The sequence below is a fragment of the Miniopterus natalensis genome, chromosome 4, assembly GCF_054644295.1.
Source record: "Miniopterus natalensis isolate mMinNat1 chromosome 4, mMinNat1.hap1, whole genome shotgun sequence".
Classification (NCBI taxonomy): domain Eukaryota; kingdom Metazoa; phylum Chordata; class Mammalia; order Chiroptera; family Miniopteridae; genus Miniopterus; species Miniopterus natalensis.
In genome coordinates, this window is record NC_142084.1 from 70,490,084 (window position 1) to 70,507,719 (window position 17,636).

General features: G+C 43.9%; 1 protein-coding gene across 1 annotated transcript; it reads left to right on the top strand.

Moving 5' to 3' along the window:
* Positions 1-4,375: 4,375 nt before the first annotated feature.
* On the top strand, positions 4,376-5,338 carry LOC107534282 (olfactory receptor 2Z1). Its single transcript, XM_016209314.2, has one exon. It carries the CDS (start codon positions 4,376-4,378, stop codon positions 5,336-5,338), a length of 963 nt encoding a protein of 320 aa, XP_016064800.2.
* Positions 5,339-17,636: the final 12,298 nt, after the last annotated feature.

The window sequence follows — 17,636 nt, forward strand, 5'->3', positions numbered from 1 at the left end:
GTGCCAGAGCAGGGACATCCAAGAGAACCCTGGACCCCGTAGCTGGTGAGGTGGCCTCTGCCGCAGATCAGGCAGTAAGACAATAATCGAATGGAGGAAGTAAACAACATGATTGGGGCAGGAAAGCCAAAATTTATTTGGGGAGGCAGGACCTGAATAATCCATTACCTTTTGTTGGAAAGTAAGATATGAAGGGAAATGCAGGAACTCTGAAGTTGTACTAGCTTTTGTTTAAAAATTGATACCACCCCTTGTTTACTGGGTAATCTTGGGCCAATGTATGAGTTTTCTGTGGCTGCTGTAACAAAGCACCACAAACTGGGTGGTAGAAATTTATTCTCTCAATTTTCTGAAGGCCAGAAGTCCAAAATCAAGGTGTTAATGAAATACATTTCTTCTGGCGTCTCTGAAGGATAACCTGTCCCATGCCTGTCTCCTAGAGTCTGGTGGTTCTTGCCATCTTTGGTGTTCCCTGGCTTGTTGCTGGGTGACTTAAATCTCTACCTCTATCTTCACATGGCCATCTTCTCTATTTCTATGTGTATCCTCTCTTCTTCTCATAAGGACACTAGTCATTGAATTTAGGGCACACCCTAAATCCAGGATTATTTCATTTCACGATCCTTAACTAATTACATCTGCAAGGACCCTCTTTCCAAATAAGGTCACAGTCTCAGGTGTCAAGTAGATGTGAAATTGGGGACATTATTCATTAATCCAGAATAGTCGGTTACTACACTTCTTTGAATCTCTGTTCCATCTCCCAGACAAGACAGATAATAACACCTGCTGGTAAGAATCAAGTGGGAAAAAAAAAAAAAGCCTGTAAAATACTTCAAATTATCCCACCCAAAGTGTCAATCATGCCAAGGTTAAGAAACCCATCAACTTAAACCCATCAGCCATTCTCTGATCTTAGCATGGTGCTGGTACATAGTAAATGCTTAATAGAAATCAGCTCCCTTTTCTTTTCTTTAAGTGGGGGTGGGGCTGGAGATATGGGTAAAAAGAACCAAGTACATTGTTCACTTGAAAACGCTTTGACAAGGCCCAGTGGGACTGTTTGGCTATGAGTTGGCCCCAAAAGATATGACTAAAGAACAAACCCTTCTCTATGCAGAGACATGGAGACAATGCAATTGTCCAGGGATTTAGGTTGGGATAGTTTTATTTATATATATATTTAAAATCTATCTTGAAATTCAATTTCACAGATTAATCTCTAGGCACGTATAAGACATGAAGGTGAGCAACTACATCAATGGACTCAAGAGACCTCCCAGAAGCTACAGTTAAGGTCAGAGAAAGGTGTGGGATTTCAGTTAAGAGATTTCTCAACCTTGGCACTATTGAAATTTGGGACTAGACAACTATGTGGTGGGGCTCGTCTTGTGCATTGTAAGTTGTTTAGAAGCATCCCTGACTTCTACCCACTAGATGCCAGTAACACCTCCAATTTGACAACCAAATATCTCCAGACACTGCAAATGCCTCCTGGGTTGGAAAGAAGACAAAATCACCTCTAGTTGAGACCCACTGAATTCAACTAATAACAGGGGGCTAGTCATTTCAGAATAACATTACTAAGAATGAACTTGAATTGGTACATTTTTGCCATGAAACTAGACAAGTGTTATAATGTTGAATAATGTCAACAAAAAAGATAATGTATATTGAACAGTCTTATTATATTCCAGACACTGAGCTAAGCACCAGGCATACATTGTCCTACCATATGAAGGGTTTCAAAAGTCACCCAGCCTATCTTTTTTAATGTTTACATTTTCTCTACAATATGAATAATAGTTGTAAACTTAAATCAAGAAATTACCATGTAGTTGTCATTCTCATAGCTACTCCTACAAAGAAGGTCTCATTTATCCCCATAGACAGATGGGGAAACTGAGTTCCAGAAAGGTTAAATAATTTGCCCAAGGTCACAGAGTCACAAAGCTATGAAGAAGCTGAGTTGTCATTCAAGTCTTGCTCTAAGCCCAGAGTGTATTCTCTTAATTATATGCCATACAATCCACACACACCACATTCCTTCTTCTTGAAATTACCTGCCTTTCTCTACCTCCTTAGAAAATAACCCTTCCCAACTTTCAAAAATCAGCACAAAGGTCTCCCTTTCTGCAAAGCATTTTCTGACACCCTCCAGGCAGAGTTGGGCATGAGACCCCTGGGAATGCCCAGCACAATATATATGTTTTTGTCTCATTCTTTTTCATACTGTCCTGAAGTTATTTACTTACCTGCTTGCACCTCCTATCAAACTCTAAGTTATTTGAGAGCAGTACTAAGAGGTCTTTGTGTCTCCAATTCATACGTCCTGGATTTAATAAGACAGACACTACCGCATGAAGCCCTCCATTCAATTAAAGATATTTCTTGTTAGTCGGGACCATAATTGGCCTGTCTGGTTTCCACCCACAGGTAGAGTCAGATAGTTGGGCCTTCCTCTCCTTCTTATAACAAATTTTGAGGGCAGTTCTCTCCTGTCCAGAGTAGCCACTCTCAACTATATCATCCAAAGATGTTTTCTCTAGTAAGTTCCTAAAAGATCACTCTGTTTATATTTTTTTACATTTAGTTTTACTAAAAAGTATATGGAGTACTTGTTTCTCTCTTTCTTATGTCTCCCACGAGAAGCAGGGACTTCGTCCATCTTTTCCACCGCGGTGTAGCTTATGACTTCTTCAGTGATCGGCACTTAGGAGGAGCTGAATTAATTTTCATTGAATAAATAAATGAATAGTTGGAGACAGGATAATAAAGGGCCTTTGCGTGATGGAAAAATTAGAATAGGCAGTAATTTAAGAAGGGCTTAAGTGCCAGCTTTAGTGGGGCATTCACATGGGCAAAACAGGAAGGTAGAGATGGAGAGAAGGGGTCAGTCAGCAGTTAGGCAAGGGAAAAACCCTTGACCAAGCTTCATGGTTAGAAGGAAACAAGTCGGAAGAGGTGGAAGTCTAAGGTAAGTATAGTCAGTGATTTGGGCACCAGAGGGTCTTGAGTAGACTCACACTAACACTGACCCTTCCTGATCTCTAAGCATCCCACTGCCTGTGGACATCTGGTAAAGGAGACTTTTGCAAGGACCTATGCAAGGTCAGACCTTCCTGGTCTTAAAATGCTGGCTTCTCTGTACTTCTCTATACATGTCTCTGTTCTTTCCCATTGATGATGGCAACAGATGTCATTTTGGCCCAGAAATTCTCCGTGTTGGATGTGATGTGTGCGAACAATATTCCAGGATGATCTGAATTTCCCTGCAAGGTGATGTTGAAGGTAAGAAGGTCGGGTCTAAGTATCCTTAGTTAGGTGGGGGGACAGTCCCTCCTGGTCCTCCATCTTCTTTGCCCACTTCATTCATTCAGCAAATTTTTGTTTGGTACTTAATACACAGAGCATAATGTTCCCCATTTTTACCTTATGAAGACTCAAGATGATGTCTGATATTTCGGACAACTTGTCACCCACCACTCCAGGCTATTTGGTTCCAACCTCTGTCACTCATATGTCCCTTTACAGTATAGATGCCTTGGGTCCACATTCTAAATGTCATCCCACCTATTGCTCTTTCCAGACACTGGACCTCCCAATGAATTTGGAAATGAGAATTTCCCCATAGTTTGGACTTGATTTTTTGATCCATCCTATCATTTCTGTTGTTGTTAATCCTCACCTCAGTATATTTTTTCCACTGATTTTTAGAGAGAGCAGAAGGGGGGGAGGGAGAGAAAGAGACAGAGAGAGAGAGATGTGAGAGAGACACATCGATTGGTTGCCTCCTGCATGCATCTCAGCTGAGCCAGGAATTGAACTCGCAACCCAGGTATGTGCCCTTGACCAGGGATTGAACCTGAGACCCTTTGTAGGCTGATGCTCTAACCAGTAAGCAACACCAGCCAGGGCTCACCCTCTATAATTTTGACAAAACCTCTCTACTTCATATTCTAGTCTATTCAGAATCCTACGTTGTCTTTGTCCCAAGGGTACCTGGAATGGGGTGTATTCCAATATTCCACTGGGGCTGACTTGTACTCTCTAACTTGGGAACAGAGAGTTTAACTGCAAGTATTGGTGAGTAGTGCTTGCCTGGAGGGTGAAGGCAAGACTTTTACAAAGAAATGGCAAGAGCAGGGAATCATTTTGCTGGAGGCATCTCCTGACTAAATCAGGCATAATTAATCAATCATGGTATTTTTTTTTTCCTTCTGAGACTGAATGTACCCCATTATCTTTCTCAAGAGACTCCACATCCACTATCAAACAACTGCAGTTGGCATGTAAGGTGAAAATATCCCCCACTGAGACTTCTCGAGAACAAATACCCAGTTATTTTCTGCATACGAATGATGCCTCCCAGAGGATGGGGGTATCAAATCAATCAATGACCTCGGACTTCACTCTCATGGGGCTCTTCAGCCACTCAGGGCCACATCTGGTCCTATTCTTCCTTACGGCCATCACATTCACCATGGGCCTTCTGGGAAATGCCACCCTGCTCTTCCTGATCCACACAAACTCCAGACTCCACACACCCATGTACTTTCTGCTCAGCCAACTCTCCCTGTTGGATGTTGGCTTTCCACTGGTCACCATCCCCAAGATGGCAGCTGACTTCCTCCAGGGAGAGGGTTCCATCTCCTTTGGGGGCTGTGCAACTCAAATGTTCTTCCTGATGCTGCTGGGTGTCTCTGAGGGTGTCCTGCTATCCCTTATGTCTTATGACCGCTACGTGGCCGTGTGCCACCCCCTGCGTTATCCTGTGCTCATGAGACGTCAGGTCTGCCTGCTCATGGTGGGCACCTCCTGGTTGTCAGGTGTGCTTGTGGCCTCCATCCAGACCTCCATCACCCTGCATTTCCCTTACTGTGCCTCACGGGCCGTGGACCACTTCTTCTGCGAGCTGCCTGCTCTGCTGAAGCTCTCTTGTGCCGACACCTCTGTGTATGAGTTGGCGCTGTCCATCTCGGGGGTGCTGATCTTGCTGCTCCCCCTGTCCCTCATTGCCACCTCTTATAGCCACGTGTTGGGGGCTGTTCTCCGCATGCACTCAGCTGAGGCCCGACACAAGGCCTTCACCACCTGCTCCTCGCACATCACTGTGGTGGGGCTTTTTTATGGAGCAGCTGTGTTTATGTACATGGTGCCGGGAACGTACCACACCCCACAGCAGGACAACGTGGTCTCTCTCTTCTACAGTCTCGTCACCCCCACACTCAACCCCCTCATCTATAGTCTGAGGAACAAAGAAGTTCGAGTGGCTTTGGTCAAGGTCCTTGGCAGAACTGGTTTCAGATCAAAGAGAAGACCTCATGGGGGGTGCTGAGTTGTCCCAGGGGTCCTCCCTTACATCTAAGACCATTTTTTCATTTGCAGTCTATGTGGTGCAAGGCATACTGTAGCCAGCTCCCTTCCTCCTCCTAGACTCACTTTTTCTCTTGTGGGTTTGTAGGAAACAAACACAGTGATCTCAATCACTCAGACAAGAGGAGGGGTTGGGTTACTTAGTCTTAAACAGAAGGAAATTTTTACTGTAAGAATGACAACCTAACACCAGAGATGGACCCCAGCTCGTGGATATTTTGGCTACCTATTAGTGCCCAGCCTTACACCCATTCTTATACATTTCTGCACAGTGAGTGAAGGGTCTAAGAGCCAACCATTAAAATCCAAGCAAGAAAGTGGATTCAGGGGCTAGTGCTCTGACAGTGATGCTTGGACAGCCTCTGCCTGTGTTGGTTCTTGGCAGTGACTTTGTCTGAGTCATGTTTAGGTGTTACAGAAGTGGAAGACTGTCACCCAAGATGACCGTGGTTGGACAGCCCAATCATGTTACATTTTTTAAAAGATTTTTAAAATTGATTTTTAGAGAGAGAAGAAGGGAGAAGAAGAGGGAGAGGGAGAGGAAGAGAGAGAGGGAACATCTATCGTCTGCCTCCTGCATGCCCCCTCCTGGGAATGGAGCCCGAAACCCGGGCATGTGCCCTGACTGGGAATTAAACCAGCAACCTTTTGGTGCACGGGTCAACGCCTAACCAACTGAGCCACACCAACCAGGGCAAGCATGTGTTACTTTTGCTGTCTCAATGATTATAGAGCAGAGATGTAAGATGGTGAGTCTCACTCTTGAATGAACATCAGGGCAATGTAAAGTTGGATGTTGCCATTTTTAAACTTCTATTGCCATCATCAAGGAGAACAAGAATTAAGATCACTCAATTAAGGCCCTGGTCAGTGTGGCTCATTTGGTTGGGTGTCGTCCCGTGCACTGAAAGGTTGCTGGTTCAATTCCAGTCAGGGCACATGCCCGGGTTGTGGGCACGATCCCAGGTAGAGGGTGTGCAGGCGGCAGCCGATTGATGTTTCACTCTCATGTCAAAGTTTCTCTCTCTCTTCCTCTCCCTTCCTCTCTCTCTAAAAATCAATTTTAAAAATCTTTTTTAAAAAGTTGCATCCACTTCCTCTTTTTAAAAAAAGATTACCCAATTAAGGATTTTCAGGGGAATGATATATTACTGGTCTTTGCTGAGAGGTTCATCTAAGGTATCTTTGGATTAAGAATCAGAGCCATTTCTATGGGTACGAAAGCTGAGCTGGCACATCATCCTAAGCATTTTGAATGGCAGGTGCCAACTGTGAGCTGGGTATTGTGTGTGTCGGAGAAAGGTGTTGTCGAGTGGGGGCTTTTAAGCATTTGAGGGGCCATCAAGTGCACACTCAAGCTCAAGCCTTATTTTCCAAGTTGGCTGGTGCCAGGCAGCAGAGGCATCGGGAACGCTGCCTGTCGTGTACTTTCCTGCAGTATAATGTCATAACTTAAGGCAAACACCACATGGTTCACTTACATGTGAACTCGAATGAACAAACCAAACCAAACAGAAGCAGACTCATAGACACAGAGGACAGACTGACAGCTGTCAGAGGGAAGAGAGGTTGAGGGGCTGGGTGAAACATGTGGCGGGATTAAGCAAAAAAGAAAAGAAACCCTCATGGACACGGACGACAGTATGTTGATTAGCAGACGGAAAGGGGGCGGGGAGGTGGAAGGGGGTAAAGGCAGGACGGGTGGTGTTGGAAGGAGGCTTGGCTTTAGGTGGTGAACACACAGCACAATATACAGACAATGTATTATAGAATTATACACTTGAAACCTATATAATTTTATTAAGCAATGCCACTGCAATAAATTTGATAAAAATTTTTAAAAATATTGTAACTTTACTACTATCTAAAATCATTACAATACTGTACTGTAGTATCAGGGATGACCTATATTAGATTTTATGTGGACAATAAATGAGCTTTTATTTGTAAAGCCACCAGGGTTTTCTGCCATCACAGCATATACCTTAACAACACTGTGAGTACATACTATTATTGTCTTATTTACAAACAGAGAAACTGAAGCACAGGGAGTTTAGGTAACATGTCCTAGGTCGCCCGGTTAGGAAACTGGGGAGCTGGGATTCAAACCCAGGCTGCCTGAGTCCATGTCTTACAGTGCTTCTAGCTGTGACTTGTGAAGAGTCTCAAAGGGAGTAAAATAAATCAGGGCAAGGAGGTATATCGGTGTGGGAAGGAATCTCCCAAATGGGCTGGTCACGCTGAGGTCATAGGAGAATAGCAAAGATCAAGGAAAAACTGGAAGCCTTATCATGGTCTCGCTGCTCTAAGGACTGAGCAGGTGAGTGGGGTGGGAAGGGGATGTTTTATGCAGTTTTCCAAACCAGCAAGATTAAGCCAGAAGGGCCTCTATCGCCTTTCCTCTGGGTTTCTACCCCTGCTCTTCCCAAATCCAATATAACTTGCCTGAAATCACAAGAAATAGACTTGAAATTTTAAAAAATAAGCTGGTCCTGGCCAGCATGGTTCAGTGGTTAGAGCGACATCCCTTGCACTGAACGGTCATGGGTTCAGTTCCTGTCAAGGGCATATGCCTAGTTTGCAGGTTCGATGCCCGGCCTCGGTTGGGGCTCGTGCAAGAGACAACCAATGGCTATGTCTCTCTCACATTGATGTTTCTCTCTCTCTCTCCTTCCCTCCCTTCCATTCTCTCTAAAAATCGATGGAAAAATATCCTCAGATGAGAATTAACAACAACAAAAAAATAAGCTGCACATGTGTATATTCCTCTCCAAACATAACATACTTTTTAGAAATAGTCCACTATGTTGGATGCAGTGAAGGAAACACAGACAAGAGTAAGATTTCACAGGGCTAGTTGGTTTTATTTCTTAGACATTTCATGAACGTTGCAGAAAGGGCAACAAGCTGTAAGCCATGTCCAGTGGGGAAAATGAAGAGCCTGGCTCTGGCTCTCCCTCATCTTTCACCTACACCACTGACCTTGGCAGAAGGACTGCATCTTTCAGCTCCTCCCCCTCTGCTTCTTTCTTCTCATGCACAACTGAAATCTCTAAATGATGAGCTACTTCAGCGTGAAGTGCACACGTTTAGGTTTAATAGATAGCCCCAAATTACCCTGCAAAGATCGCCACCTATGGATGACAGTGTTCACTTTCCCAAATGTCACCAACGTTTTGGATGATAAAACTTCACATTTTTGCCAGTGTCCTGGAGGAAAATTATACTTCTTGTTTGTATTACTTTTAATATATCCCTGATTTCTAGGGAGGACACACAGATGTTTATAAATTTATTGGACATTCACATTTCCTTAACTATGGATTTCTTGTAAACTGTTGAGAGCAAATCATGAAAATACTAATCATGAGGAGGTTGGTGCGTAGTGTATACAGTGTAGATACACTGGACAAAGGGATGATTCACGTCCTGAGAGGGATGGAGCAGGACGGTGTGCGATTTTATCACCCATGCTACTCAGAATGGTACATGATTTCAAATGTATGGATTGTTTATTTCTGGAATTTTCCGTTCAATATTTTCTGACCACGGTTGACGATAGGTGACTAAAACCACAGGGAGGAAAACCACGAATAAAGGGGACAACTGTATTAATATCAGAAAAAACACACTCGAAAGTAATGGTAATTATCAGAGCTAAAGGAGAACATTTCATAGTGATAAAAAGGTCAGTTCGTCAACAAGATATAAATAAAAATTCATTCATTCCTCAATCCCTAATTCTTCGCTGGTGTGTATGCCAAACCAATAGCTAGGGGGCGCTAGCGTTTCAAAGTCAAGCAGATCTCTCCCAAGATTCCCCAGAGGCCTATTTCACCCCTGGGAATGCTGCCATTTCTAGGGCTCTTGAGGAAAGTTCTCTCCAGAATAACTGCCTAGAGATCAGAGTCTCTCACCACCCCGGGATGAGCAGAAATGGAGGAAAAGGAAAAAGAAAGAACTAATGAGTGTCACTTGCTCTCCTCAAGAGGCCACATGTAGCAGTGGTCCCATCTAGGGCAGACAATTATTTGGCATCTGGAACTCTCACAAAGCACTCAGGGCTCAGCCCAAGGCACAGCTATTGGGATATGAGCACTAAAGTTCATTCCTGAGAGGCTGCAGACCTATCTTCCTATCACTCAAAGCCCCAGACTCCATTCTCCATGCAACCCAGCTCACCGCTCAACAGGTATCTCCAAATCCAGAAAGCAGACCTATATGGGCCATCTGGGTTTAGTGCCTGGCATCATGGCTCACCTGCCATATAGGTGGGGAGAGAGGCAAACAGGTAGAAGCAGAAAGAAAGAAGTTCTGGAGTCAACCAAACTTGCTGTGTGAGCTTGAGCAAGTGCCTCTCTGAGCCCTGACTAGTTAGTCTTCATATTGTACAAATGGGACCAGAAAGTCTTCATATGTTTAAGCTGTGCTGGTTCCAATATCATAATGTTTAGTAAGAGTGGGCTTTGGGACCAAAAATATCTGAGCAATTTGACCTTTTGGTGCCTCAAAATCTTCCTCCAAAGAATAGGAGTAATGGCAAAATAAAGAATAGGTGCAAAGGCAGAGAAGTGTGTGAAATGAATGTAGTGATGGGGGAGGACACTTCCTTCTAGTTGGAATTTGGGTTTCGTGGAGATGGGACAACTATGAGAGAAGCAGAGGAGATGGGAGGCCATCAATAGCTTTAAGTTGATTTTTCTGCAGCCCCGAGTTGAGTTTGATCTCATCCTCACAGGGTGAGTTTCCCAGTTCAGACGCTGAGGGGCACTGGTAAATCACCACACCAGTAGCTTTTCTAATAAATAGTCTCTGAAATTGTTCAAGAATAGAAAAAAAATTAAAAACCACAGTCCGATGTTTGAAAATATAAAAACAAGGCTGATAAATCAAAATCAAACGTTTGAATGAAATCTCTTCTTAAGCAACATGATGTCAACTTTATTCATTGTTAGCTTTAACATTTACTCAAAATGTCATTATGTTGAAAAGTTATCTGTGGATTAGATGTTCTCCATTTGCAAGAACTGCTGTAGAGGCACAATAAGTAAATGAGTTTCTCGTGGCACCTAAATAATTTCAAAAGAAAAAGTATAACCATTCTTTCTACTTTTTTTTTTTTCTGTATCTACATTTTTTAAAATTTATCTTTATTGTTGAGAGTATTACAGGGGTCCCATTTCCCCCCCCAATTGATCCCCTCCCCCTCGCTCCCACCCCCTTCCCAGGCCTTCACCCCGTTATTAACTGTGTCCATGGGTTATGCATATAACTTCTTTGGTTAATCTCTTCCCCCCCTCCACCCCCCCTTCCCTCTTTCCTCTGAAATATGATAGTCTGTTGCATGCGTCAATGTCTCTGGATCTATTTAGTTTGTCAGATTCTTTTGTTCATTAGCTTCTTCTTAAAGAAGACCCTTCAACTTTTCCTGTAGTGATGGTTTGGTGGTGATGAACTCCTTTAGCTTTTCCTTGTCTGAGAAGCTCTTTATCTGACCTTCAATTCTAAATGATAGCTTTGCTGGGTAGAGGAATCTTGGTTGTAGTTCCATGTTTTTCATCACTTTGAATATTTCTTGCCACTCCCTTCTGGCCTGCAAAGTTTCTGTTGAGAAATCAGCTGGCAGTCGTATGGGTGCTCCCTTGTAGGTAACTAATTGCTTTTCTCTTGCTGCTTTTAAGATTCTCTCTCTCGACCAGCCGGGCGTGGCTCAGCGGTTGAGCTTTGACCTAGGATCCAGGCAATTGGCGTTCAATTCCTGGCCAGGGCACATGCTCAGGTTGCGGGCTCAATCCCCAGTCGGGGGCGTGCAAGAGGCAGCCGATCAATTACTCTCTCATTATTGATGTTTCTATCTTTCTCTCCCTCTCCTTTCTTATCTCTGAAATCAATAAAGATATATTAAAAAAAAAAAAGATTCTCTCTTTGTCTTTAACCTTTGGCATTTTAATTATGATGTGTCTTGCTGTGGGCCTCTTTGGGTTCTTCTTGTTTGGGACCCTCTGTGCTTCCTGGATTTGTAAGTCTATTTCATTCCCCAGGTAGGGGAAGTTTTCTGTAATTATTTTTTTAAATAGGTTTTCAATTTCTTGGTCTCTTTCTGCCTCTTCTGGCACCCCAATAATACAAATGTTGGGCCTCTTGAAGTTGTCTCAGAGGCTCCTTATACTATTTTAATATTTCTGGATTCTTTTTGCTCTTCTGGTTGGGTGTTTTTTGTTTCTTCATGTTCCAAATTGCTGATTTGATTCTCAGCATCTTCTACTCTACTGTTGATTCCATGCAAATTATTCTTCATTTCAGTTCCTGTAGCCTTCATTTCAAATTGGTACTTTATTGTGTTATCAATTTTCTCAGTAATGTCCCTAATAGTTTGCTTAAACATCCTTATAAACAAAATTCTGAACTCTGTATCTGTTAGCTTGCTTGGATCTATTTCATTTAGTTCCTCTTCTAGAGATTTCTTCTGTTCTTTCCTTTTCCTTTGCCTCCGCATTTTGGCTGCTTCCAGGTGTTTGTTTCTATGTATTAGGTAGAGCTGCTATATCTCCTGGAACTTGTAGAGTGGATTTGTGTAGTAGGTGCCCTGTAGGGCCCAGTGGTTCAGCCTCCCCAGTCACCTGAGCTGGGCCTTCTAGGTGCTCCCCTGTGTGGGCTGTGCACTGTCCTGTTATAGTTGAGCCTTGGTTGCTTTTGGTGTCCCTGGGAGGAACTGACCCCCAGGCCAATCAGCTGTGAGGGCCAGCTGCAACTACAGCCAAAGAGCTGCTGTGCTGGAGACACCCCTATGGAGCAGGATTTACTTCAGTGGAGCTTTGGTGTTCACCAAGTGCACCCTTTGAGTGTCACTCGTGGATGTGGTAGGGTTGTAATCCAGCGTGGTAGAGTCTGACCACCAGGTGCACTGTCTCTGGGGCCTCCTCGGAGGTGCAGAGTCAGCCTGTGCCTGTGCCTTGCCCAGGGCCTCCCAGCATGAGCTACACAGCAAACTGTAGCTGGCTGCTACTTGTGCTGGGATTGGAGGTGTCCAGGAGAGGCCAGGCTATGAACCAATGCAGCTGCCACTAGTGCCAGGCCTGGGGCCACTTATCAAGCCATATGGGGCCCACTGCTGCTTGTTTGAGAGATTTTAGGAAAGTCCTAAGCATGAGGCTGGAGAGGCCACTTACATAGAAAAGCCCCTGGAAATGGTCTGGATGAGCCCGAAGGTGGGGAGGGGCGGGGCCTCTGGGAATCACGGGGCGGGGCCAAAGGCGTGAGTCAGGTGCTGGCGATTCAAACATGGCGCCTTCCTGCCGGCTGTGTGCGGGGAGGACTCGCCAAAGGAGGAATGGCCTCTGCAGCTCTTCTGCCTGGGAGGAAGCTGCACCCCCCCACCTCTCGCCCGGATCTCAGGCAGGTTAGTTCCTCCCCGAGTGTCCCGGGTCCTTTCAGGCTGCTGCCCGGCGCTGGGCTCAGCGGGAGCGCGTCTGAGTGAGTCCGTGCCGGGCCCTTTAGGAGGAGCTGCTGGGGCTCCCACAGCCTCCGAGACCCTCAGAGACAGTCCCCGCTGGTTTCACGGCCTGGAGTTGTGGGGATGTCTCCTCCCGGCCCTGGAGCCCTGGGCTGGGGGCCTGCTGTGGGGTTGGGACCCCTCCGGGAAGCCTCCACCGCGGAGATTCCTTCCCAGGTTTCAACGGGTGTGGGCCCACGGCCGCGTCTCTGATTCAGCCCCGACCCGCCCGCGTCTCCGCCCCTCCTCCCGCTCTCGATGCTCCTTCAGTTCCCTGGTTGTGAGGCTTCTGTTCAGCTAGAGTTCAGGAGGCTCTGAGTGATGGTGGTTCTGTATTTTAGCTGTAATTTTGATGTGGTTGCCGGAGGCGGCAGGTGCAGCTGTTACCTACGCCCCCATCTTGTTTCTTCTCCTTTCTACTTTTGTTAAGCAGAGGAAGAAATAGGTGTAATGTGAGTGTTTTTAAATATCTTTGCTCTAAGGCAGGGCAGGATGTCCAAGAGCCCAGGGATGCCCCACCCAGCCTCCTACCTTCGAAAAGACTGTTTCTTTGGCCTGACTCACTTCCCTTCCCACTTTGGCCAACTAAACTCCCATTCGTTCTTCATGTCTCATCTCAATGCCACCTCTTCAGCCTTCTCTGAACCACAAATTGGGCCCCTATTACCCTCTCTCTTAGCATCGCATGCTTCATAGCCCATGTCACATTATAACCACAAATTCATGATCTGTGCAAATCTAAATTTATGTCTGTCTTCTCCACTCAACTGTGAGCTGGGTGAGGGGTAAGATGCTTTCTTCACCTGGCCCAGGGCTTGGCACATAGTAGTTGCTCAATAATGAATGAATGAATGAATGAATGAATGAATGAATGAATGAGCAAACAGGTACATGAACATGTAGACCTGTTTTTGTTCAATCTTTCCACCTAATTCAAAATTCATATGATCCCATTACAAAAATATCTACTGGCTCACATGGTCCTCCTTGAAACTCATGCTTATTGTTTCAACAACAGTGCCAGCCCTCCTGCCAGTCCTCTATGCCCAGAAAGCTCCATTCAAGACCCTGCCCTTGAGAAGTTCCAGTCGGGGTGGGAGCACAGAGCTGGCATAGACACTCCCAGCCCAAATGTTTGGGGATGGGCCAAAACAAGGGTCCCAGGATTGGTGAGCATAGAAGGGAAAATGTCTTGGAGAAAAGAAGAGCCTTAGACTTGGCCTGGAGAACAGAGAATGAGGAATCATTAGTCTGGAGAGTTCAGAGCACTCCTAGCAGAGGGACTGCATATACAAAGGTCCTGAGGCTTAAGAAAACGTGATTTTGGGATAGAGAAGATATGGGAACTATGGAGGGGACTGACAAGATCAACTGAAGGCATACTGTAAATGACCCTGATACCCAGCAGGTGAGATTGGACTACATCCCATGGCAAGAGAACAGACCAGCATCAACTGTTGTCGAAGGAGGGCAGGCAGGGCAGGCAAGTTGTTCCAGTGAGAATCAGAGAGGGCTGCTGGAAAACAGTGGAGCTGGTTGTGCACTGCACCGACCTTGGGAGGGTGCCATGAAGAACTGAGAAAGGTGCTTACACACATGTAGACACACACGCACACATGCACGCCGGAATCATGCCATATAGTGGCACTTTATATGAGGAGAAAACTGAAGAACTTACATTCAAGTTCATTTTTATCTTCCAAAAACTTTTAAAATAATAATTATTAGAGAATGGACAAAAGATTTGAACATTTGAACACCTCACCAGAAAGGATATACTGATGACAAAGAAGCAAATGAAGAGATGGTCAACAGCAAAGCCACGATGCGATATCATGACACACATATTAGAATAACTAAAATAAAAACACTGACAATATCAAGTGCTGTCAAGGGTGCAGAGCAAGCAGGACTTTCACATGTTAGTGGTGGGGATGCAAAATGGTGTGGCCACTCTGGAAAATGGTTTGACAGTTTCTTAAAAATTAAACTTACACTTCACATAAACCAGCAATCTCACTCATGCATATTTACCCTGGAGAAATCAAAACGTTTCCAGCCAAAACCTGGAAACAACCCAAATTCCTTCAACTACAAAATGTCTAAAGAAACTGGTCCATCATACAATGGACTAATACTCAGCAGTGAAGGGGAATGAACCATTGGCATAGACAACCCCATGGTTCTCAAGAATATAGTGCTGAGTATAAGAAGCCCGTCTCAGAAAGTAGAATACTATAGAGTATGGTGTATGTAACATTCTCAAAATGACAGAATCATGGGGGTTATGTTGGCCAGATCAAAGTTGCCAAGGGTTAGGGAAGGAGGGTGACTACAAAGGGGCAGCAGAAGGGAGTTTCTTTGGGGTGATGGAACAGTTCTGTTTCCTGGTTGTAGTGGTGGTTACATGAATCTACACAAGTAACAAAATTTCATAGAGCATTTCAAAGCAATTGAGTACATATAAAAATTGGTGAACTCCAAATAATGTCTTTAGTTAACAGTACTGTACCAAAGTCAATATGCTGGTTTTTATAATTATACTATAAATATATAATTATATATGATATTTATATATAAATATAAAATATATAATTATATATAGATATATAATATATAATTATATATCTGACATATAATTATATAATTGTAAGATGTTTTTATTGAGGGAGGCTGAGTGAAGGACCCACGGTGACTCTCTGTGCTGTGCAACTTCTATGTGGGTCTAAAATTATTTAAAATTAAATGGGTTCTTTTAAAATAAAATGAACATGTGCTTTACTAACATTTTCTATTTTACTAAGTTGACTCTTTAGCTCTCAGCCTATTTTGATGTATGTAACGCAGTTTCCATGTGCCAAGATGAGTAGTTTTACTGATTGTATTATCCACTTTTTTCTCAACCCATCATCAAAAATAAACCTATGACAGCCCTCAGCCAGGTAGCTCAGTTGGTTAGAGCATTGTCCCGTACACCAAAGAGGTTGTGGCTTCAATTCCCAGTCAGGGCACATGCTCAGGTTTCAGGTTTGATCCCTGGTCAGGGCGCATATGGGAGGCAACCAATCGATGCTTTTCTCTCACATCAGTATTTCTCTCTCTCCCCCTTCCTCTCTCTAAAATCAATAAGCATATCCTCAGGTGAGGATTAAAATAATAATAATAATAAATAGACCTATGACATAAAAAACCACAGATTGACTCCAAATGCCAACCAAAGAGTGCTGGTGGAGACACTCCTACCTCTAAAATAGACTCTCAGCTGCATCTCGAGGAGAAAAGCAATGACAAAGAAAGGATTTGTGCTGAGGAATTACCAAGCATTGTGCAATTGTCAAAAGCCCATTTATGATAAGCATTTTTGTCCATGACCCTTAACCATGAACTTTGCCCCGGGGTACCTCCAAGTATTGGGTACTATTAGTGCTATTGTTTGAGTGGTTTGAAACGGCCAAGAGTTTATTTCATCTGAATAGTGTCCCTTTTTCATTTCAATTTGGGGGACATTTTATAATCATTCATCACATCATTATGACAGCAGTGCGATATTTAGTTTTAAAATAAATATAGATGCAGCAGGAGTATGTGCTCAAATACATTTTACCAGTAGATATGCAAGGTCAAAAATATTTGGAACATGAAATGATGCTCAACATCACTAATCATCAGGGAAATGCAAATCAAGACATGAGCCAACACTTCACACCCATTAGGATGTCTAACTGCAGAAAAACAGAAAACAAGTGTTGGTGAGGATACAGAGAGGTTGAAACCCTTGTGTACTGTTGGTGGGAATGTAAATTGATATAACCAGGTGGAAAATAGTATGGAAGTTCCTAAAAACTTAAAAATAGAATGACCAGCCCTGGCTGGGTGGCTCAGTTGGTTGGAATGTTGTCCAGTACACAAAAAAAATTTTGGGTTTAATCCCCAGTCAGGCATGTAAAGGAGGCAACCAATCAATGTTTCTCTCCCACATTGATTTTTTCTCTCTCTCTTCCTTCCTCTCTCTCTAAAATCGATAAAAATATGTCCTGAGGTGAGGATTTCAAAACAGTAGAATGACCTTTCATTTCTGGGTAGATCTCCAAAAGAACTGAAAGCAGGGTCTCGAAGAGATATTTGTACACCCATGTTCATAACAGCATTATGTATAATAGCTACAACATGGAAGAACCCCGAGTGCTTATGAATGGAGAAGCAAAATGTGGGGTACACATACGAAGGAATATTATTCAGCCCTGAAAAGGAAGGAAAGCCTGACACATGCCACGACATGGATGAACCTTGAGGGCATTATGCTGAGTGAAATAAGCCAGTCACGAAGGACAAATACTATATGATTCCACTCATATCAGGCACCTTAAGTAGTCAAAATCATAAAGACAAAGTAAAATGGAGGTTGCCAGGGGTGGGGGGAAGGGTAACTGGGGGTTAGTGTTTAATGGGAACAGAGTTCCAGCTCTACAGGATGGACAAGTTCTGGAGATGGCTGTATAGCAGCGTGAATGGACATAATGCCACTGAACTGTGCACTTAGAAATGGTTAAGATGTAAATGTTATGTTATATGTATTTTAACACAATTTTAAAATGTGAAGAAAAAGCACAATGAGATACCACTTCACACCCACTAGGGTGGCTATAATAGAAAAAGAAACAGTAACAAGCACTGATGAGGATGTGGAGAAGTTGAAACCCTGCGCATTAACGGTGGGAACGTAATGGTGCAGCCACTGTGGGGAAGTTTGGCAGTGCCTCAAAAAGCT